The 23,362-nt window shown below is 42.3% G+C and overlaps 1 protein-coding gene across 6 annotated transcripts in view; it reads right to left on the bottom strand.

Annotated features, from left to right (window-relative positions):
- The window catches only part of LOC126986248 (obscurin-like), a 269,280-nt gene that overhangs the window by 117,289 nt on the left and 128,629 nt on the right, over positions 1 to 23,362 (bottom strand). For 5 of the 6 annotated variants that reach the window (XM_050842223.1, XM_050842222.1, XM_050842221.1 and 2 more), the window contains exons 17-26: positions 22,469 to 22,522; positions 19,933 to 20,075; positions 12,869 to 12,971; positions 12,317 to 12,458; positions 11,375 to 11,553; positions 10,034 to 10,164; positions 8,718 to 8,841; positions 6,901 to 7,036; positions 5,140 to 5,315; positions 4,102 to 4,207 (exon numbers count right to left, since the gene is read on the bottom strand). In XM_050842223.1, the coding sequence (XP_050698180.1) occupies positions 4,102 to 4,207; positions 5,140 to 5,315; positions 6,901 to 7,036; positions 8,718 to 8,841; positions 10,034 to 10,164; positions 11,375 to 11,553; positions 12,317 to 12,458; positions 12,869 to 12,971; positions 19,933 to 20,075; positions 22,469 to 22,522 (1,294 nt within the window). The remainder of the gene's footprint in view (positions 1 to 4,101; positions 4,208 to 5,139; positions 5,316 to 6,900; positions 7,037 to 8,717; positions 8,842 to 10,033; positions 10,165 to 11,374; positions 11,554 to 12,316; positions 12,459 to 12,868; positions 12,972 to 19,932; positions 20,076 to 22,468; positions 22,523 to 23,362) is intronic. The other variant, XM_050842220.1, reaches the window with a different exon arrangement.

Genomic DNA, 23,362 nt, shown 5'->3' on the forward strand with positions numbered 1-23,362 from the left:
CTCTCTCTCTCTCTCTCTCTCTCTCTCTCTCTCTCTCTGTCTCATAACTGGAATAAAACATAAATAAAAAAAGATGTTAATCCTATCTCATGTTCTACTACTACTACTACTACTACGACTACTACTGATACTATTGTTGTCTTTAGTACCATATCCACTACAACTATTACTATCGTCACTGCGTATGTATCTCTCTAACGAAATTTGGATTCAACGAACGATATAAAAACTCGAAACATTTTATCATAAGACGCAATAATTAACGCCCATGTTTGGCCTTTTACGTAACCTGGCAGAGTCATTATTTTTATGAGCCATTATTGTAGCGAGACAGGCAACGTTCATGACTTCAAATACTCTGGAGCTCTTTGTTGACAGTGCGCTTTTGTTACACGTCTGTTTCTCATCTGTAACTACATAATGCTCGGATTAACTGTGTTCGTTCATCAAAAGGCTTACTGCACCGTGACGTTATTTTTTTATTTTTTTTATTACAGCGAGATATTCAGCTTAAGGACAAAACACACACAAAAAAAACATCTAAATGAGAAACATTAATCTTCACTCTACTCTACTCTATTCAGAAACAGTAAGTAAGTAGCTGGCTTTTTTTTTTTTCATTATTGTTTTCTCTTTTTTTTACGCCCTTGCACTGTCTCCTCTGCTGTAAACAAAATAAATAAATAAATAAACGCCGCTACAGGATTAGAAAAATGAACGAGTGGCCAATAGAGCGATCAATTCTAGGTGGAGAGGTGTCTTGATACTCTATGTTAGCAAGTCGATTCTGGTTATATCAACGAGGCATCATAAGCAATTCCTCTAAGCTATACTTCCCTAAACTATATATTGTTTTTAGCCATATCGTCCTAGATTCTATATATTCCTGAACTCCACTCCACTTATCTGTATATTTTCCTGAACTTGTCCTCCCTGTTCTGTATCACGTCCTCGCTTTGTCTGCCTTCACTGTCTAACTTAATATAGTCTACCCTCGTGTTTGCTTTCCACCTCACGAACTATTTTCTTCTTTATCTATTTTCTTCACTATTTCACTATTTTCTTCACTAACTTTTCTTCAATATTTTACTATTTTCTTCATAACTATTTGCTTTACTGACTATATACTTCACTAACCCCTTCCTTCACTACCATTTTCTTAAGTAACTATTTTATTTACGAACTATTTCCTTCACTATTCTCTATCATGTCCTCGCTGTATCATCCTTCCTTGTCTTTCCTCACGTCGTCTACCTGTGTGTTACCTGTACACCTCAATACCTAGACACAGGAACAACAGGTGTGCATCCGTGAGTCCAACAGGTGTGAAAGGTGTGATTGCTTTGCCTCTTTAGTCCGAACGCCCACAGGAATAAAAGTATCCTGTGAGGTCCCTTATGAGAGGAAACACTGCTTGCCTATACTCTGTGATGCCCTGGGTCCTGGAGTCCTGCGTGGCTGTTTGTGAAGGAAGTGAAGGATGCGTAGGATGGTGGATGAGTGTGTGTGAGTTCGTGGGCTGTGTAGGTGGGGAGGGAAGGGTGTGGGAGAGTGTGTGGAGCTATTGTATGTGTGTGTGTGTGTGGGTGGGTGGTTGGGGTGCAAATTGCAAGTAAGTGAAATGCGGCAAGATGGAAGCGTAGAGTTTTTCATGGTAATTTTCTCATGCATATTGTGTGTGTGTGTGTGTGTGTGTGTGTGTGTGTGTGTGTAGGAAGTGCACGTAACTTAAATGTGGCAAGATGCGACCGTAGAGTTTTATTGTAATATTCTACCTTTTTTATTTATTTATTTATTTATTTATTTATTTTTTTTTTTTTTGTGTGTGTGTGTGTGTGTGTGTTTGTGTGTGTGTGTGTGTGTGTGTTTGCATGTTAGTACGTCTGATAGCTCGGTACAAATTTAGCGGTGTCAACAAGCCTCGCGGTGAAGTGGAGTGTCAAACATGACGCACACTTCAATTTCCGTCATGCTGTAATCAAACAAATAATCATCATAGTTGCATTTACGTATAAACTTATCCGTATATTACATCTAGATCAGACTTTTGTTGTCGACGAAAAATTTGAAGAAAAAACTACAAGCACCATTCATTAAACAGAACGGGATAATGGGATTGGATTGCATGGACTATCAGTGAGTTAGCAATATACGGCTAATGTTAATAAGCTATACTTCCCTAAACTATATATTTTCCTAAACTGCACTCCTCTAATTTGTATATTTTCCTGAACTCTTTTCCTCGCTGTTCTGTATCATGTTCTTGCTCTGTCTGCCTTCAATGTCTAACTTAATGTAGTCTATCCTCGTGTTAGCTTTCCACCTCACTAACCATTTTCTTCATTATTTTCCTCACTATTTTCTCCACTAACTATTTTCTTCACTAACAATTTTCTTCACTAACTTTTCTTCATTATTTCACTATTTTCTTCACTAATTAAACGTTGCTAAATGATTACGCTTCAACTCTTTCATGCATTTATACTCTTAGATATCACCCTCTGTATATATGTTGCTAAATGATGATGATCCAATTCTGTCATGCTAACGTGATGAACTCTTGTACTTCCGCCGCCAGTCATTTATGAGCACAGAATCCGCACTAAACTGTAGCACACAAACTGTATCAAATATCACGGCAAACACACACATTCACATAATTAAACATAAACTCGAAACGTTATCATCATTTAAACATCTCCTTTGCACTTATTTATAGACACGTAATTTCCATGCAAACTTGAATACTTCCCCGCGTTGTGATTCCCGGACGTGACACAGAAAGACTAAACGACCAGAAAGCATCGCGGAATGTCAGCAGCCGTGCCTCGAGCGACGACCCCGGGAGCAGACAGCACCTGAACTTGGTATCACTCATGGGCTTGTTGTTGATGTTAATCCTTTTAGTTACGTTGAAGTGCAGAAAAGATGTGAGGATGTGTGTGTGTGTGTGTGTGTGTGTGTGTGTGTGTGTGTGTGTGTGTGTGTGTGTGTGGTTTGCTGTTATGATGCACGAGGAACGCTGAGATGAGATGAAGTTCGTGGTATGCTTTTATGAGGCATGGCATGTATATGTTGGTATGAGGCGTGCTTTCGTATGTTTGTTAGAGCAAGTGGTATGGTATGGAAGTATGAGAAGTGGGTTGGTATGCTGGAAAGACGCGGTATATTAATATGAGGCCTGGTATGGTATGTTGGTATGCCACATGGTAATGGTACTCGTATGTTGGTATGACACGCGAGCTATGTTGGTGTGAGGCGTGATATGGTGGAATAAAACGTGCTATATTGGTTTGAGACGTGGTATGGTATGCTGGTATTATGTACGTGAAGCATGTTGGTGTGAGGTACGTACGGCATGTTGGTATGAGGCGTTGAGGTATGTTGGAGAGGATATTGGATAGGAGATAGGTTGGTATGTTGTACGTGAGGGATGTTGTGAGGACGTGTTGGAGAGGATATTGGATAGGAGGTATGTTGGTATGAGGTGCGTGAGGCATGTTGGTACGAAGCGTTGAGGTATGTCGGGGTGGGAAACGTGACGGGTCGTAAGGAAAGGTCGTGGATAGCGAAGCACTGGGACACAAATATCTTTCTCATAAACTTTGCCAGAAAACTTAACTGGAAAACTTTTGAGCCAATCATTTATGAATAACAACCTAACAAAAATATGCAAAGGATTGACGAAATAGTTGGCAGAGTTCCTGATTATGGGAATTTGAGAGAGCAACAGTAAATCACATTGAAAATTTAAATCTATATTAAAATGTGTTGTGAAAGGAATAAGCGAAACGGATGGAAATGCCTTTTTTGTGTAGATATTAAACGGAACAGTGAAATTAAAAAGCGAATCAGGAAATAATGATAATAATAATAATAATAATAATAATAATAATAATAATAATAATAATAATAATAATAATAATAATAATAATAATAATAATAATAATAATAACAGCAACAACAACAAAAATAACAACCTTACCACAAAAAGTAAAAAAAAAAGAAAAATATAGGTAAAAAGCTCCAAAAAAAATCCCGCAAAAAAAATCACCAACAATAACAATAGTAATAACAAGAGTAATAATGACCGCTACTCACATATGGACTTGTGGGGCCGGCTCTCCCTGTACCTCGATGTTGTACTCCAGATTCTGCCCCACGACGCACGCCACCTCCTTCAGCAGCTTCTTGATCTTTGGCCCGGCTGAAGGGAGGGAGGTAGAGAGAGGTAAACAGAGAGAGAGAGAGGGAGGGTTGGAGGTAAAGAGAGGGAGGGAGAGACAGGGAAAAGAGTAAGGGAGACAGAGGAGAAAGAATAAGATAGAGAGAAAGGAAGGAAAGGAGTTAGATAGATGGGAAAGGAAGAGAAAGAGAGAGAGAGGGGGTGGAATAGGAAGGGAGAGAGTGGAAAGAACGAGGGAAAGAAGGGAGAGTGGAAGGAATAGACAGAGAAAGGGAAATGAAGAGAGGAAGAAGGAAAGGAATAGGGAAAAAACAGGGAAGGGAATGGAAGAGAGGAGAAGAGATAGGAAGAGAAAGGGGAAAGGAATATTGAAGAGATGGGAAGAAATAAGGAAAGAGAGGTAAAATAATAGAGAGAGAGGGAGACGAATAGAGAGAGAGAAAGGAACAGAGAGAGAGAGAGAGAGAGAGACACACACACACACACACACACACACACACACACACACACACACACACACACACACACACACACACCTTAATCGTCCTCCTCCTCCTCTTCTCTCATTTTCATTCACAACACTCGCACCCAACTTCTCGTCTTCCTCTCTCTTCCTCTCATTCTCACACTCCCACAGAACTCAATCTTCCTCCTCCTCTTCTCTCTTCTCATTCTCATCATTACACTCGTACCTAACTCCTCTTCTTCATCTTTCTTCCTCTTGCCATTCTTTCAGTCTCTACCTTCCTCCTCCACCTCTTCATCCCTCTTAACCTTCTCCGCCCCACTCACCCTAATGGCCAGTTTAGCGCAGGAATCCGCGTTGCCTAACAGACCTAACCTAACCTAACGTACCTAACTCCTCCTCGTCTTTCTTCCTGTTACCATCTTTACAGCCTCTATCTTCCTCCTCCACCTCTTCATCCCTCTTCATCTCTCTCCGCCCCACTCACCTCGAATGGCCAGTTTAGCGCTGCAATCCGCTTCGCCGAGGTCGTTGGTCACCACTACACGGTACAACCCGGCATCTCGCTCCTCCACGTTCTTAATCACGAAGGCCACGCTCTCCTCGTCTTCCCAAAGCATCCTCATCCGACCACCGATCTCCAGGTCCAGTCCGTTCTTAGTCCTGTGGTGGTAGAAGGAGACTGATGGAGGATTTAGGAATTGAGAGAATGGGTTTGATGGAGGAGTAGGAGAACAGAGAGAAGTTGATGTAAGGAAGAATTGTTTGGAGTAGAAAAAGAAGCAGGAGTGGGAGGAAATATTGTGGGAAGTAAAAATAATAAAGTTAGAATTGTGAAAAGTAGGAGGAGGAGGATAAGGATTAGAAGTAAATATTGGAAGGCGTAAAAATAATAGAAGGAAGGATTGAGGAGGAGGAGGAGGAGGAGAAGGAAGAGTAGTGTGAAGGACTGAGGGGAGGAGAAAGAGGATTAGGAGGAGTGGGTGTGGGTGACAAGTAGGATCTGAAGGCTTTTCCCGGAACACACACACACACACACACACACACACACACACACACACACACACACACACACACACAAGTAAATCCGTCAGCCAACGTGTGGGAAGCGGTTCCAATCCCCTTACACAGAGGAATACCACGAACCAATGTAATAAAAAAAAATCTGATTCGCCTCGTCGACACACTTACGTTACATATACTTTTTTTTTGTCTATAGGTGACCGACCCACGCGCGCTTACCCGAGACAATGGGAAAATAAGGGGATTCGGAAAGTCTTATGGATGATTGGATTAACCTATTGTGCATTTGTTGGTAGTGTTTGTGATTTTAGGAGCTGTGGTTGGAATGATTTTTTATATCTTTTTTTATGCCTGTGAGCTGTCTCCTTTACTGTAAAAAAAAAAAAACCTATATTGCTGTTTTTAATACCTCAGTGACAGTGGTATTATTATTATTATTATTATTATTATTATTATTATTATTATTATTATTATTATTATTATTATTATTATTATTATTATTATTATTATTTATTTCTATTTTTGTTTAGAATGCCTCATGGACTTAACCTCTTTTATTTATTTATTTATTTATTCCTCTATTTATTCATTTTATCTCTATTTGTTTGTCTATTATTTTTTTTCCATATTTGTTTAGACTGCCTCATAGATTTCACTTCGTCTATTATTTTTCTTAACCAGACACAAATAGTTCTCGTTGACCGACCTAAGGCAGTATTATAAGGTCTAACGTATTTCCAGATATCAGATAAAAGAAAAGATATATACAGTGAAAGCTTCTAAACTAGTTCCCATCTTCGTTGAACTCCACATACTCCAACTTTCAATGATCTTTCTCTTCCTCATTTACCCAATCATCACTCACTCACTAATCCACATTTCTTTTATTTTCTTCACTCATTCCTTAGTAGTGAGAGAACTTAATAATGCACTCACTCATTCATTCATTCATTCATTTAGTCAGTCAGTCAGTCAGTCAGTTAGTCACTTACTCACTCACTCACTCACTCACTCACTCCTTTTTTCATTTATATTCTTCATCCTTTTTCAACTTAACGCTTTTTTTTATTCACTCTCACCCTTGCCCTTCCTTTTTCCCCTTCCTTCCCTTCCTTCCCTTCACGTACTTCCTTCTCCTCGTACATAGTCTCCTCCTCTCCTTTCCATACCTCCACCCACGCACACACACCCGAACCCACCCACACAACCTTTCCAATCTACTTACCATTTGAGCTCTGGCTTCGGATATCCTCCAATCTTGCACTCAAGCATGGCAGACCCACCAATGGAGACTGTGGTATCCGTCATCTCTTCCTTGATGCTGGGGGGCTCGGGGTCACGTAGCAAGCGGTTTATGGAGCCTACAAAGAGAGGGAGGGAGGGTGCGTGAGTGAGAGAGGTAGAGTGTGAGGGTGATAGTCAGGTGGTGCGTGGGATAAGAGAGATGAAGGTGATGGATAGGGAGTGCGTGGGTAGTGAGAGAGAGAGGGAGAGAAGTGGGTTTGACAGAGGGAGGTTTTTGATGTGTTTTAAGCTCGTGGTGATGTTGTTTCTCTTGCTGTTGGTTCTACTTTTCTATTTTTTTCTACCTCTACTCCTCCTAATCCTCCTCCTTTTCCTCCTCTTTGTTCCTATTGTGTTCTGTTCCTGGTTTTCCTCCTCCTCCTCCTCCTCCTTTTCCTCCTCTTTGTTCCTATTGTGTTATGTTCCTGGTTTTCCTTCTTCTCCTTCTCCTCCTTTTCCTCCTCTTTGTTCCTATTGTGTTATGTTCCTGGTTTTCCTTCTTCTCCTTCTCCTCCTTTTCCTCCTCTTTGTTCCTATTGTGTTATGTTCCTGGTTTTCCTCCTCCTCCTCCTCCTCCTCCTCCTTTTCCTCCTCTTTGTTCCTATTGTGTTATGTTCCTGGTTTTCCTTCTCCTCCTCCTCCTCCTCCTTTTCCTCCTCTTTGTTCCTATTGTGTTATGTTCCTGGTTTTCCTCCTCCTCCTCCTCCTTTTCCTCCTCTTTGTTCCTATTGTGTTATGTTCCTGGTTTTCCTTCTCCTCCTCCTCCTTTTCCTCCTCTTTGTTCCTATTGCGTTATGTTCCTGGTTTTCCTCCTCCTCCTTTTCCTCCTCTTTGTTCCTATTGTGTTATGTTCCTGGTTTTCCTTCTCCTCCTCCTCCTCCTTTTCCTCCTCTTTGTTCCTATTGTGTTATGTTCCTGGTTTTCCTTCTCCTCCTCCTCCTCCTTTTCCTCCTCTTTGTTCCTATTGTGTTATGTTCCTGGTTTTCCTCCTCCTCCTCCTCCTTTTCCTCCTCTTTGTTCTTCTCATGTTCTGTTCCTGGTTTTCCTTCTTCTCCTTCTCCTCCTTCTTCTTCTTTGTTTGAGTTTAGTGGAGGAGTTTGTGTGATTCTCTTTCTTTTTATGTCTTGATCGTCCTTTTACTTCTCCTCCTCCTCCTCCTCCTCCTCCTCCTCCTCCTCCTCCTTCTCCTTCTCCTTGCTTCCATTATGTTCTGTTCCTGGTTCTGCTCTTCCTTCTCCTCCTCCTTTTCCTTCTGTCACATACATACCACTCCTTTCATTATTTCTCCTCCTCCTCCTCCTCTCCTCCTCCTCCTCCTCCTCCTCCTCCTCCTCCTCCTCCTCTTTTAATAATAACAGTGCCTTGATATATAGACACATACCATTCCTTTCTTTCCTCCTCCTCCTCCTCCTCCTCCTCCTCCTCCTCCTCCTCCTCCTCCTCCTCCTCCTCCTCTAACTTTTCGTCCTCTTCCTCTTTCTCCTTTTTTACTCTCCCTTTTGTTCTCTCTTTACTCAATCTACTCCTGTTTTTAATCTTTTATTTTTCTCTTTACTCCACCTCCTCCTACTCTTCTTCCTCCTCCTGCTCTTCCTCCTCCTTCTCCTCCTCCTCCTGCAATAATAATCCTCTTACAATAAAATAAAGACGTATATTTTTCCTCCTCCTCCTCCTCCTCCTCCTTCTCCCCCTCCTCCTCCTCCTCCTCCTCCTCCTCCTTCTCCTCCTCCTCCTCCTCCTCCTCCCCCCCTTCCTTACCCTCCACGGTCAACTCGGCGGAACACGAGATCTTGCCACACGATGTCGAGGCCACGCACGTGTAGAGACCGGCGTCCTCGGGGGTCACGTTTTGGAAGACCAGCGCCAGGGTGTCCTCGTCATCCTGTTGGGGGGGTGGGCGAGGTCACGGGGTCAGAGGTGAAAGTGGTGAAGGGGGAGGAGGGGGTCGAAGTTCAAGGGTTATGAGAAGAAGGGAAAGTGTTTGGCCGAAGAGAGGAAGGAAGGGAAGGGGAGTGTCAGAGGGGGAAGGGGTCAAGGTCAGGGGTCAAAGTTCAAGGGTTTAGAGAAGGGAAAGTATGTGGCAGAATAAGGGAAGGAAGGGAAGGCAAGTCAGTCAGGGTCAAGGGTCAAAAGAAGAAGAAGAAAAGAGGAAAGGAGAGAGAAGAAGGAAGGGAAGGGCAGGGGAGGGGGAGTGTCAGAGGGAGAGTGGGTCAAGGTCAGGGGTCATTGTTCAAGGGGTCAGAGAAGAGAAGTGTGTGGCATAATAAGGGAAGGAAGGGAAGGAGTGGGAGAGGGAGGGTCAGAGAGGGAGGAGGTCAAGGTCAAAGGTCAAGGGGTCGTATAGGAAGGGTGGAAGGGGAGAGAAAATGGTTTGTTTGGGTTAGGATTTCAATGCATTTGTTTTTTCTTTATTTTTTTTCGTTCATTGATTTCTTTTTTTCTATTTTTTATTATCTTTTTTTGCTTTCCCTTTCTCCTTCATTCACGCTCACCCTTTCTCCTACCCTCTTCCCTTCCCCCCTTCCCTTCCTTTCCCTCACACTGTTTATCCTCCCCTTCATACTGCCCTTCCCTCATTCCTTCCCGTTACCTCTGTTTCCATCTCTCCCTCACTCACCTCTTTATCCCCTTACAGAATCCCACACAGTTTCCTTCTTTGTAAATCTACTCCTCCCCTCCTTCTCCTCCCCCTCACCTCTCACCTCAATCTCCTCTCACCCTCTCCCTTCTTCTCTCACACACTTTCAATTCTTATCCTAAAACCACTCCTCCCTCCTTCCTCCCTCCCCTCACCAACTTCTCCTTCCCCTTCCCTTACCTCTCCCTCTTCCTCCCTTCAATCTCCTCTCACCCTCTCCCTTCTTCTCTCACACACTTTCAATTCTTATCCTAAAACCACTCCCTCCTTCCTCCCTCCCCTCACCAACTTCTCCTTCCCCTTCCCTTACCTCTCCCTCTTCCTCCCTTCAATCTCCTCTCACCCTCTCCCTTCTTCTCTCACACACTTTCACTCCTTACCCTAAAACCACTCCTACCCCTTTCCTCCCTCCCTCTCCCTCTCTCCCTCTCCTTACCTTGAACATCACATTGAATCTCTCCAGCGGGTCGAACTCCTGGCCGTCCCTGAACCACTTGAACTCGGCTTTCTCCCCCGTGGCAAGGAGGGAGCCCTTTCCACTCAGGGCCTGGAACACCAACTTCTCGTCTGGAAGGGTGGAAATGGGGTTAATGGTTAGTAATGGGGGTTAATGGGAGTGGTGATGGGTGTTAATGTTACTTTCCAATCCCAATACCCTTTAATGGGATCCGAACCTCCTCCAATCGGCTTTGATCCTCTTATTTCGCATCTTATTGAACTTATCCACTTATGTGTTTTGCCTTCTCCCATTGAATCCTTTGTATCCACTTCTCCACTTTAATCATCTCCCTTCTGCCATTAATCCTCTATATCCACCTCTCCACTTTAATCCTCTCTCTTCCCCCATTGAACCCTCTTTATCCACTTCTCCACTTTAGTCCCTTTTCCCATTGAACCTTCTTTATCCACTTCTCCACTTTAATCCTCTTCCTTCTCCCATTGAATCCTCTTTATCCACTCCTCCACTTTGGTCCTCTCCCTTCTCCCATTGAATCCACTTTAGTGTTCTCTCTTCTCCCATTGAATCCACTTTATCCACCTCCACTTTAATCCTTTCCCTTCTCCCATTAAATCCTCTATCCACTCCTAACACCTAACACAATCAAACCCTTATCCTCCACCTCTAATCCTCCTCCACTAATCCTCATTTTCCACCTTTCATATGCCTTCTCCTTATATATAACCCTTTTAAAGCGATCCAATCCCATAATCTCCACACTGAACATTCTTGAAACCAATATAATCCTTTTCCTCCTTCTCCAATCCTCTTATTTCACATCTAATCCTCTTTTTCTCCACCTAGGATCATATTTGTCCATCTCCAAAACTCTCCAAACCCTTAAACAGATTCCAATCCTTCTCCCTTTTCACTTATTATCTTCACTTTTTATATTTTCCCTCCTGCAGTCGTCTTATTTCACATCTAATCCTCTTTTTCTCTAACTAGGATCCTATTTGCCCATCTCCAAACGTCTCCAAACCCTTTAACAGAATCGAAACCTTTCCCTCCACTTATCTTCACTTTTTTATCTTTTCCCTCCTGCAATCGTCATATTTCACATCTAATCCCCTTTTTCTCCAACTAGGATCCTCTTTGTCCATCTCCAAAACTCTCCAAACCCTTAAACAGATTCCAATCCTTCACTTATTATCTTTTCCCTCCTGCAATCCTCTTATTTCACATCTATTCCCCTTTTACTCCAACTTGGATCCTATTTCTCCATCTCCAAACCTCTCCAAACCCTTAAACAGAATCAAAGCATCCTCCTCCACTCACCGCTGACGGTCATCTGCGCGTCACACTCCGCCTTGCCGAACCTGTTACGCGCCACACACTTGTACACGCCCTCGTCCTCCTTCTGCACGTGGGAGATGAGCAGCTCGTAGTGGCCTACCTGCTGGTCACGGTGGATGGTCACTCGCTCGTCCTCCACAATGTCCTGCTCGTCCTTGAGGCTGGAGGAGAAGAAGGAGGGTTAGGAGGAGGAGGAGGTGAAGGAGGAAGAGTTGAGGTGAAGAAGATAATGGGTAGAAATTAGTTGAGTGATAAGAAGATGAAATGGAAGAAAAAAAAGGATAAGGTAGAAGGGAATGTGGAAGAGGAGGAAAAAGAGGAGGAGGAGGTGCATAAGAAGAGGGAAAAATGGAAGATAGGGAGCATAAGTGGATGGAGTGGGAAGATGATAAAATTAAGGGTAAATAAGGAAACGGGAGGTCGAGGAGGAGGAGGAGGAGGAGGAAGAAGAATCATAAGAAAGAGCGTAAGACTTCCCTCCTCCTCTTCCTCACGTATTGGAAGCTTGGTAAATACGGGATGGGAAATTCTCTCTCTCTCTCTCTCTCTCTCTCTCTCTCTCTCTCTCTCTCTCTCTCTCTCTCTCTCTCTCTCTCTCTCTCTCTCTTACTCGTTTTCTCCTCCCTTACCTCATTTCACCTATTTCTCAATTCTCCCATTTCCCATTCTCTCCTTTCTTTCTCTGTCTCACTTCCTCCCCCTCCCCTTACACACACACACACACACACACACACAATATGCGGAAGGATATTACAATGGAAAAAAAATCTACGGTTACATCCTGCCGCATTTAACTTACACACACACACACACACACACACACACACACACACACACACACACACACACACACACACACACACACACACACACACACACATCTCCCCTCCCCCTCTTCCCCTTCCCTCCCTCCCCTTCACTCACAATTGAACTTCAGGCATCGGGTCGCCCTTCACGTGGATGGTGTAGGAGAGGTTCGTGTTTTCGATCACCTCCGTTGGCTTCATCCTGACCAAGAAAAACGGACTCTTCTCAGCGTAGCGGCGCGCTCTCTCCTCCTCCGTGACTGTTGAGGGAGGATGAAGGGGATTAGAGAGGATTAAAAAAGGGATTAAAACACATTACTTGTCTTATAATCACTCCTGTTTCCTCGGTTTCACTTTTTTTTTCATGTATCAGGTCAAAGGGATTAGAACAGATTACTGGCTTTCTAATCTCCTTATGTTTCCTTTCATTTTAAACCTCGTACACTCTCCTTCGAACACCTAATCATTTTTTTTTTCATTTCTCACGTTTCCAGTCACTTCCCCAATCACTACACTTCATTGCCAATCCCTAACGTTACTCACCATATCATACTAATTGATTCCAAGACCTATCTACCCCTTACCAATCCCTTCACATTCTACTTCCTTCCATTTCTCACGCTACCAATCACCCAATCCACTCCCCCAATCCCTCCAATCCCATACTCACACTCCTGAACGAGCAGCTGGGCGGAACAGGTGGAGCTGGAGTTGGCCTCATCGGTGGCCTTGGCCGTGTAGATACCTGAGTCATCTATCCGACAGTTGAGCACCTGTGACGGGAAGGACAGGTGTGGAGAGGTAGAGAGAAAGTGAAAGTGAGTAAGAAAGTGACGGAAGGAGGGAGGGAGGCAGTGAAGGAAAGTAAGGAGGGTGGAGAGGGAGGAAGATAAAGGTGTGCAGGAAGAAGGTAGGTAGAGAGAAAGAGAAGAGATGTAGAAAGTGAAAGTGAGTGAGAAGGAGAGGGAGAGGGGGAGGTAGAGAGAAAGGGAGAAGGAAGATTGAAGGAGAGAAGGGAAGGTGGAGAGAGGGGGGAGATTGATGTGTAGGAAGAGGAAAGGTAGAGAAAGGGAGAGAGAGAGAGAGAGAGAGAGAGAGGTAAAAAGAGGGATTGATAAAGACATAGAGGAAGGAATGAAGAAAAGGAAGAAAAAGGGAAAAAAATATATATTAGTTTCCTTCTTATGAATTGTACTTACATCTCTCTCTCTCTCTCTCTCTCTCTCTCTCTCTCTCTCTCTCTCTCTCTCTCTCCGGATATTAAACTTACTCATTTATGCATAACATCACCTCACTCTCTCCTCCTCCTCCTCCTCCTCCTCCTCCTCCTCCTCCTCCTCCTCTTCCTCCTCCTCATCCTCCTCCTCTTCCTGGTTTACTTGCGGAGGAAATTACCTTGACAGTGATTTAAACTTTTATGTGATGTGAACAATAACTCTCTCTCTCTCTCTCTCTCTCTCTCTCTCTCTCTCTCTCTCTCTCTCTCTCTCTCTCTCTCTCTCTCTCTCTCTCTCTCTCTCTCTCTCTCTCTCTCTCTCTCTCTCGACAAAATGTTATCGTGCGTGGAGGAAAATAATCTAAAAAGGAAAATTTTCGGGTCTGAGGAAAAAAAATATTTGTACAGAAGGGAAAAAAAGTATCTAGAAGGGAAACTATTTATGGCATGGAGGGACCTTTTGTTAGGGATTTTTTGTTTAGAGGAAATTTTCAAAGTGCATAGAGGGATTTTTTTATTTATTTAGAGACGAAATTTTCAGTGCATGGAAGGGAAGGAAAGCAATGCATGGTGGGATTTTTTTAGTGCAAGTAGGGGAGTTTTTTTTTATCTATATAAGAAAGTATTACTGCATGTCAGGGAAGGAAATCAATGCATGGCGGGATTTTTTTTAGTGCATAGAGGGATTTTTTGTATGTATTTTTTTTTCTTGAGAGGAGAATTTCAGTGCATGGAAAGGAAAAGACTAATGATGCATGGTGGGATTTTTTTTATTGTATGGAGGGGATTTTTTTTACTGTATGGAGGGAATTTTTTTACCGTATGGAGGGAATTTTTTTACTTTATGGAGGGGAATTTTTTTTTTTACTATATGGAAGGGATTTCTTTTATTGTATGGAGGGGATTTTTTTTACTGTATGGAGGGGATTTTTTTTACTGTATGGAAGGGATTTTTTTTACTGTATGGAAGGGATTTTTTGGTCTAAGGTTTTCTGTCTACAGGATTTTTTTGATGCATGGAAGGAAAAAAAATGGATTGCGGAATTTTTTAGTGAATAGCGGGGAGTTTTCTTGTGTAGTGTATTTTTATTCTTCTTCAGAGGAAATTTTCAATGCATAGAAGAGAAAAAATATGCATGGAAAAAATTAATGCATGATGGAATTTTTACCGTGCATGTAGAGAATTTTTTTATGGTGTTTTTTGTTTCATTATTTGTAGAGGAAGTTTGTAATGCAAGGGAGTGAAGAAAACCAAAGCATATCGGGAAACATAACAGTGTAGGGAGAGGAAATTGTATGGTCTTAAATTGTTTTTTCTAGAGGATTTTTTTTTTATGCATGGAAGAGGAAAAATTATTGCATGGCGGGAATTTTTTTTATATCGTGCATGTAGAGGAATTTTTATTGATGTAGGGGGAGTACTCATCTGCCTATAGGGGGGGAAAGTTTTAGTGCATGGAAGGGAAAACTCACTGCATGGCGGGGATATTTTTTTTAACCTCGAAGGAAAATAATCAGTGCATGAGAGGAGAGAAAAAATATCAGAAGGGAAAACACTCGCAACAGAAAGCCAAAAAAGTAAACAGCATATCAGCTAATGGTAAACGTAAAATAAAACAAGCAGAGGGAGTGGAGGGGATGGGAGGGGAGGGAGGAGGAGGAAAATACGCCTTAGGAGGAATTTTCTCTTTGGGTGACAGGAAGAAACTTTAATAAGAGCAGGGAGGGAGGGAGGGACGAGAGGGATGGGGTGAAGTGGAGAAAGGGGTCTTGGGGAGAGGAGGGAGGAAGAGGTTTTGGGGGTAGGTGAGGGGAGGGAAAGGGTCTTGAGGGGAGGGGAGGGAAGGGGTTTTGGAGAGTTGGGTAGGGGAGGGAAGGGAGGGGATGGAGTGGAGGGAAGGGGAGGGAAGGGAAGGGGAGGGAAGAGGAGGGGAGAAGGGGATAGGAAGGAAAATTTTTATCGGGGAAGGGGAGGGAAGGGGGAGGGGAGGGGAGGGGGAGGAGGGACACTTGATTGCACTCCCTTTTTCTACTCTGAACGTGTGGAGGGGAGTGGATGCGTGAAGCGGAGGGGAGGGGAGGGGAGGGGAGGGAAAGGAAGGAAGGGGAGGGAAAGGAAGGAAGGGGAGGGAAGATTTCTTTCCACTCCCTTTTTCTAATATAATCGTGTGAATGCAAGGGGAGTGGATTCGGGAAGTGGAGGGAAGGGAAGGGGAGGGGAGGAGAGGGAAAGGGAGGGGAGATTTCATTACATTCCCTCACTATACTTTAAACGTGTGGAAGGGAGTGGATGCGTGAAAGGTAGGGGAGGGGAGGGAAGGGGGGGAGGGGAGGGGAGATTTCATTGCATTCCCTCATTCTACTTTAAACGTGGGCAAGGGAGTGGGTGTGGGGAGGGAAGGGGAGGGGAGGGAGGGGGGAATTCATTGCACTCCCTTCATTCTATTTTAAACATGTGCAGAGGAGAGAGGGGAAGGGAGGGGAGGGGAGGGGAGGGGAGACTTAATTTAACTCCCTATATTCTATTTCAAACATGTGCAGAGAATGGAGGGAAGGGAAGAGGGGAGGGGAGGGGATAATTCATTGCACTCCCTGTATTCTATTTCAAACATGTGCAAAGGAGAGAGGGGAAGTGGAGGGAAGGGAAGGGGAGGGGAGACATCATAACCCTCCCCAATTCTACCTTCAGCGTGTGCATCCCCCCTTCGTCTGAGATCTGGGAGAGGAGAAAAAGAGGGAGAAATGACCTTGAAGCGGGGGGGAGGGGGGGGAAGGGGATGAGTGAGACCTAGGAACCGGAAGAGTTTTTAGTAGGTGGGTCAAAAAAAATAGTGAGTTGTCAAAAAATTCCACTGTCGCTGCTCCTACAAATAGATGATAGAGTAACCGGTAATGGGTAATGGTTCCTAATGGGTAAGGGTATGTCTGCTAAGCCCTGAACACCATTGCAGTTGGTACCCCACATTGCGAATCCTCATGACGCGGAAATCGAGGTTGAGACATAGAGAAGCTCGTGGATAAGTGCATGGTTAAGTGGCGTGGGGTTAAGAGCAGCTGCCTTGTATTGCTCTACCGGCCTCCTGCAGTCTCCGTATTTTCTTGTGCTCGTATGAAAGTGAGTGGTCGTAAAATAAAAGGGTATTGATGTAAAGTATTAGTGGTGGGAGTTACTTTCAACACACTAACTTATTCTCTCAGTATCAGTATTGCTTTTCTTAACTGATATTGGCTGTATAGTTCTTTTTTTATAGTCCAGGAAGTACCTCAAGGGCAGAAGGGATAGGAAAGGCTGTGTTTGGTAAGCCTTTTCACACCATTACGGCTCGCACCCTCGTTAGCTTCTATTTTCTTTTTTTACAGCAAAGGAGACAGCACAAGGGCACACAAAAAAAGGAAACAATAAAAAAAAAAATCCGTACGAGTGTCCAGCAGAGAGGTCTGACGTTTTTTAATAACTCGACGGATCAGGATAATTGTTCAAGGTATTTTTTTTCCAGATATAAATAGCGCAGTTCAGGGGGTTTCAATCACCGTCCACTTGCTTCTCTTTTTTGGCCGAGACTTCCACTTACCGAGGCCATCACAAGCGGGCAGGATCACAGTTTTTCACGGGTACTAATTTTTTCCTGATATCAGTCGTTCAATTTTGCGGCTTCATTCACCGTCCGCTTGCTTCTCCTTTTTGTCTTCTGCCCACGCCGAGACTAACACGTGCCGAGACCATCACGAGCAGGGGGGTGCGAGGTGAGGTTGACCGTATGTATTGTCTCAAGGGTCGGTTTTTCCTTTGCATCACGAGCGAGGGACAGCGACGTGGATGAGCAACCAGGTTATCGAGTGGGACTTATGCCGTATTCATATCAGTGGCTGTTCACATGAGGCGTGCGGCGGAGAAGAGGCGTAAAGGATGAAGCTAATATGTTTTTCTAGTTTGTTACATATTCCAGGGAGACCAAGAACGAAGGGGCAAGGGAAAAGTGACCTTGTGTTTAGTGTACGGAGGCTCGCTTTTCCATTCCAGCTCACATCTTCTTTTCTGGCGTTCGGGACAAAGCTGTTTATCTTTCGTTTGTTAATCATTCCAGGGAGACCAAGAACGAAGGTGCGAGCGAAGAGTGAACTAGTGTTTAGTGTACGGAGGCTCGCTTTGTCCATTCCAGCTCACATCTTCTTTTCTGGTGTTCGGGACAAAGCTGTTTATCTTTCGTTTCCTACACATTCCAGGGAGACCAAGAACGAAGGGGCGTGCGAAAAGTGACCTAGTGTTTAGTGTACGGAGGCTCGCTTTTCCATTCCAGCTCACATCTTCTTTTCTGGCGTTCGGGACAAAGCTGTTTATCTTTCGTTTGTTACACATTCCAGGGAGACCAAGAACGAAGGGGCGAGCGAAAAGTGACCTAGTGTTTAGTGTACGGAGGCTCGCTTTTCCATTCCAACTCATCTTCTTTTCCGGCGTTCGGGACAAAGCTGTTTATTTTTCGTTTCCTACACATTCCAGGGAGGCCTAGAACGAAGGGGCGAGGGAAAAGTGACCTTGTGTTTAGTGTACGGAGGCTCGCTTTCTCATTGCCATTGATATCTTGTGTATTATTCTCTGGGATGTGTAACCTTCCCTGCCTATCCCAATGCTAACAAAAAAAAAAAAAAAAAAATAGCTCTCTCCCTTAGGCCTCTCCTCCAAACACCTCATTTATTCCTATGGTAACAAAAAAAAAATGGCTCTCTTCCTTAGGCCTCTTCTCCTCCAAACACCTCATTTATTCCTACAGTAACTAAAAAAAATAGCTCTCTCCCTTACGCCTCTTCTTATCCAGACACCCCATTTATTTCAACAGTAAAGGAGGCAGCTCAAGGGCTAAAAAATAATATTAAAAAAACAAGCCCACCAATCAGTGCCTCTATATAAAGAGTTTAGAAGAGTGGCCAAAAGAGAGGTCAACTTGGGGAGGAGAAAGCTATGAAAAGCAAGCAACTCTATGCACATTTTTTGGTCATACTCATCAAAATGGCTGTGCATGAATGAAGAGTGATTTTTTTTTTACAGCAGAGGAGACAGCGCAAGGGCGTAAAAAAAAGAAAACAATGAAAAAAAAACCCCGCTACTTACTGCTCCTTGAATACATGAATGAAAAGTAAAGAAAAACTCTAATCGTCACCGTGGGGTACAAAATATCATCTTAGCCAGCCACATATCATCTTAGCCAGTATATATAATTCACTGCCTTCGGACTCTATATGTGCATGGTGAAATAGCGAATACATGAAAAAAATGAGTGATAAAAAATCCTTCAATCGTCACCGTGGAGCTCAACATATCATCTTAGCCAACCACATATCATCTTAGACAGTATATATAATTCACTGCCTTCGGACTCTATATGTGCATGCTGAAATAGCGAATGCATGAAAAAAAAGAGTAATAAAAAAAACCTTCAATCGTCATCGTGGAGTTCAACATATTTTACTCCTAACCAGTATATATATAATTCACTGCCTTCAGACTCTACTTGTGCCAGTATCTTATCCAGTAGAGCGAGTAGAGTGCAAATACATGGACAAAAAGTAATAAAAAAAACTTCATTCGTCATCGTGGAGTACAACATATTTTACTCCTAACCAGTATATATATGATTCACTGCCTTCAGACTCGACTTGATAAGGTGTTCTAATGCTTGCAAACATACCCATCACCTTAAGCCTGGTCCGGTAGATTGATAACAGATTGGATAATGCGATTAGAACGCTTTATTTTTTTACATTACAGGAAGCAGCTCAAGGGAAAAAAAAAAAATCCGCTAATCATTTCGCCGATAAAGATGAGAGGTCAGAATAGAGGTCATTTCCGGATAGGTCAATTGAGGGGTCATTTTAGTATAGACAGGTGTGGTAGTCAGTCAGGTGCAGCAAATAATAGGTGAAGTGATTAATTAAGCCGGCAGGTAAGCTTAGGTAAAAAAAAAGAAAGGTTAAATGATTAGAAGCGTTGAGTGAAAATTAAGAAAAAGATGTTAAAATGGAAGTAAATGATTTAAGTTATTAATCATACAACGCAGATTATATTTAGCAGTCATACCTTTTACTGCTACATTGAGCTTTATGACCTATTGCCTGTACACACACACACACACACACACACACACACACGAAACTCCCTCATCGTTAACTACAGACAGACAGACAGACAGACAGACAGAGATACACATAAAACGAAAACAAACAGGGAAAAACTAGATAGCCAAACACTCACATCCACACACACACACACAAACACACAAACACACACATACCCTTCCTTCCCACACACACACACACTTACACATACACTCAAACACACGCTAGACACAGCCATAAATACACAAGGAGAAATAGAAGAACAAACACGTAAACACACACAAACAAACATCCACCCCCAACCATACACCCTCACACAGCTCTCTCCCAAACCCCACATCCTTACAACCGTCAAACCCGAGTCTAGTCCAAACAAATGATCAGACCCGTGGGTGAACAGTACGTACCCTCAATGTATGCTTCGAGCCGCTATCCTGTTGTTGCACGCGGTCAGCCAGCTTGTCGTCGAGAGGCTTGTTGTCCTTGAGCCATGTGATGAAGTAGGGGAGTGGATGGGTCACCTCACACACGAACGCCACATCCTCGCCCGCTGGAAGGGTGTGGAAGGGGGTGAGGGGGGGTGGTGGTGGTGGTGGAAGGGTCAGTTTAGGTGGTAGTGGTATGTGTGTGTATGTGGAAGAGTGGGTAGTAGTGGTTATTGTAGTAGTTGTAGTAGTGGTAGTTGTATGTGTAGCTGGTCTGTATATGTTAGTGTGTGTGTGTGTGTGTGTGTGTGTGTGTGTGTGTGTGTGTGTGTGAATTTATTGTTTGTTTGAGGAAAAAAATACAAAGTTGAATCCTACTGTTAAATATACATTAAAAAAGCCGATCGATAAATGAAATAGCTAAATAAATAAATAAATAAGTAAATAAAGTAATGAAGTAAGTGTGTTGGAGGCGTTTCTACGAGTCACTACAACACACGCACATTCAAGTACTACATCAAGGTTACGGAACGCTTCGCAGTAATACAACAACAGCGGGTAGAAAACACTGCCGCGCACTTTTACTCTCAGCAACACCTCGAGGCAACACACTAAAAATAAGCAAATGAAAATAACGAGAAAATTAAGCATCAAAACTTACTACAAAGGTCGCCAGAAATACAAATAACAACAACAACAACAATACTCGGATACTTTCTTTATGACACAACTTTCATCTACATAAGAGCAATACACTTCACTCTTCTATTTTTCCACTACGTCTTTGCTTCTCTATTTTTTTCTACTTTTTACTGCTTTTTTACTACTTTTTTCTATCTTTTTCTACCTCTACTTTTTCTACTTTTATTTTTTTCTACTTTTTTGCTACTCTTTTAGTAATTTTTTACTTTTTACTAATTTTTACGACTTATTTACTACTTTTTTCTACTTTTTTACTATTTTTTTCAAATTTTTACTACATTTATACAAATTTTTTATTACTTTTTCTACTTTTTTACTACTTTCTTGCTACTTTTTTACTACTTTTTTCTTTTTTACTACTTTTTTCTTTTTTACTACCTTTTTTCTTTTTTACTACTTTTTTCTACTTTTTACTACTTTTTCTACTTTTTACTACTTTTTCTATCTTTTTCTACCTCTACTTTTTTTCTACTTTTTTCAACTTTTTTAATACTTGTCCACTTTTTACTCCTTTTTTCTACCCTTTTCTACCTCTACTTTTCTCTACTTCTATTTTTCAACTTTTTTTCTACTTTTTAATTCTTTTCTACTCTTTAGTACTTTTTTCTACCTTTTTCTACCTCTACTTTTCTCTACTTTTTTTACTTTTTTATTTTTTTTACTACTTTCCTACCTTTTTCTACCTTTTCCTACTCTTTTTTTACGTTTTTTACCTTTTTTTTTACTATTTCTACCTTATTCTACTTTTTGCTGCCTTTCTACTTTTCGTACTTTCCTACTTCTCTACTGTTCTACTTTTGAACTATTTTCTACTTCATTTCTACACCGTAAACAAAAAACAAAAAATAATATTACATGAAAAGCCCTCGAAAAAGAAAAAGAAAACATGTACAGAAAAAGACTTCGAGAGGGAAAGAGAGAAAAAAAAACAATATACTTTTTTAATTCAACTTGTGCGCACCTTTCATCTTTAATCACATCTACTAAACGTGTCAGAACATGTAGGCGTGTTACAAAAGCCTCTTGGTGAAAATAGTGATAATTCAGGCTTTAAATATTACAGCCTTTACGTTTAAAACACTTTACGCAAGCCACCCCCGCAGCAGCTAAGGGAGAGCGTCAACAGAAAACGGGGTACACGCGAACGAAAACGGGATTTGGGATTATTGAGGGAAAACTGAGGTCCTTCTATTTTTAAACCTTTTAGTGATCTATGTGTTTCATCGGACAAATCAAGAACTCACAAAACACAAGGAAAGAACAACAAAATGATGAATGAAAAACAAATTGTCGTGTTCTAAGTTAAAATTTTAGGATGAAGTTAAGAAAAAAGCTTATTTATATCGGTAAATAAAATACGTATGAATTAAAATACAACGTTCTTCTACTAAGTCAAAATTTTAGAATAGAGTTTAACAATTTAAGAATACATATATATAAACACCGTTCTTCTCAAAGTCAAAATTTTAGGGTGGACCATAAGATCTATAATTCGGTAAAAAAAATATATATGTAAAAAACGCCTCATTTTTCACAGCTTAAAGGAAGCGGTTGTGAGTTTAGAGATCTTCAAATGAGCACAAGATTCCCCCCCCCCACCCCCCCACCCCCATTAAAAATAAAAAAATAAGTAAACGAAACATTCTCAATAAAATCTTGGGTGGACCATAACCAAATTTCAGTAGCTCAACTCAAACACAAGGCTTGGATCACACGTTTTCTTCAGTACCCCGTTTTCTGTCTGGCTCAAGCTTTATACAGGGAAAGAAAACGGCGGGAGGTGTTGCGTTGGCTGCGCTTGTGTGTGTGTACGTACGTTCTATTAGCGTCAGGGTTACCAACTTTCCCGAGTCCGGAAGTGTAACTAAGCCTGAAAAGGCGGACAGATTGGTAAGCCTGAAGAATTTTAAATGGGGAGGGGAAACTAAGGTAAAAGGGGAAGGAGGGGAAGAAGAGGGGAAGGAGAAGGAAAGGACGGTTGGAATATGGTGTTCGGAGATGGAAGAAGAGAAAGGGAAAGTGGGAAAGGACGAAGAGGAGGGGAAATAAGAGGAAAGAGGAAGGAGGGGAGGAGGAGACAGGACGGATGGTTGAAATAATGTGTTTTGAGGTGGAGAAAGGAAAAAAAAGAGGAAAGAAAGAGGGAAGGGAACGGGAATGAGGATATGGGAAGGAATGGAAGAAGGGGAAAGAAAAGAGGATAGGAAGAGGGGAGGGATAGGTGGAATTTGGTATTTAAAGATGGGAAAGAGAAAGGAAAGAGAGGAAGAGATAAAGAAAAAAGAGAAGTTGAATGTCATATTTGGGAAAGATAGGTTCGGAAAAGGGGAGAAGGAAATGAAAGGACGAGAAGGGAACAGAGAGGGAAGGGAAGGGAAGGAAGGAAGAAGAGAAATTGAAAAAGGAAAGATGCATGAAGGAGAAGGAAAACAGGAGGGGAGGAAAAAGAAAGATAGAAGGGAGGAAGAGGAAAAAAAGGAGAGGAGGAGGAGGAGGAGGAGGAAAGATATAGGGCACATAAACAATACACACACACACACACACTTTTTATTATCAGAAGACGTCGCTAAACATATAATTACATGTTTTTTTTTAACTGACCCACAAAGACGAAGACTACAGAGGAGGAGGAGGAGGAGGAGGAGGAGGAGGAGAGAAAAAAGAAGGGAAAGGACGAATGAGAGGAACGAGAGGAAGAAAGAGAAGGAGG

This window comes from Eriocheir sinensis, chromosome 61 (assembly GCF_024679095.1).
Source record: "Eriocheir sinensis breed Jianghai 21 chromosome 61, ASM2467909v1, whole genome shotgun sequence".
In the NCBI taxonomy this organism is placed as follows: domain Eukaryota; kingdom Metazoa; phylum Arthropoda; class Malacostraca; order Decapoda; family Varunidae; genus Eriocheir; species Eriocheir sinensis.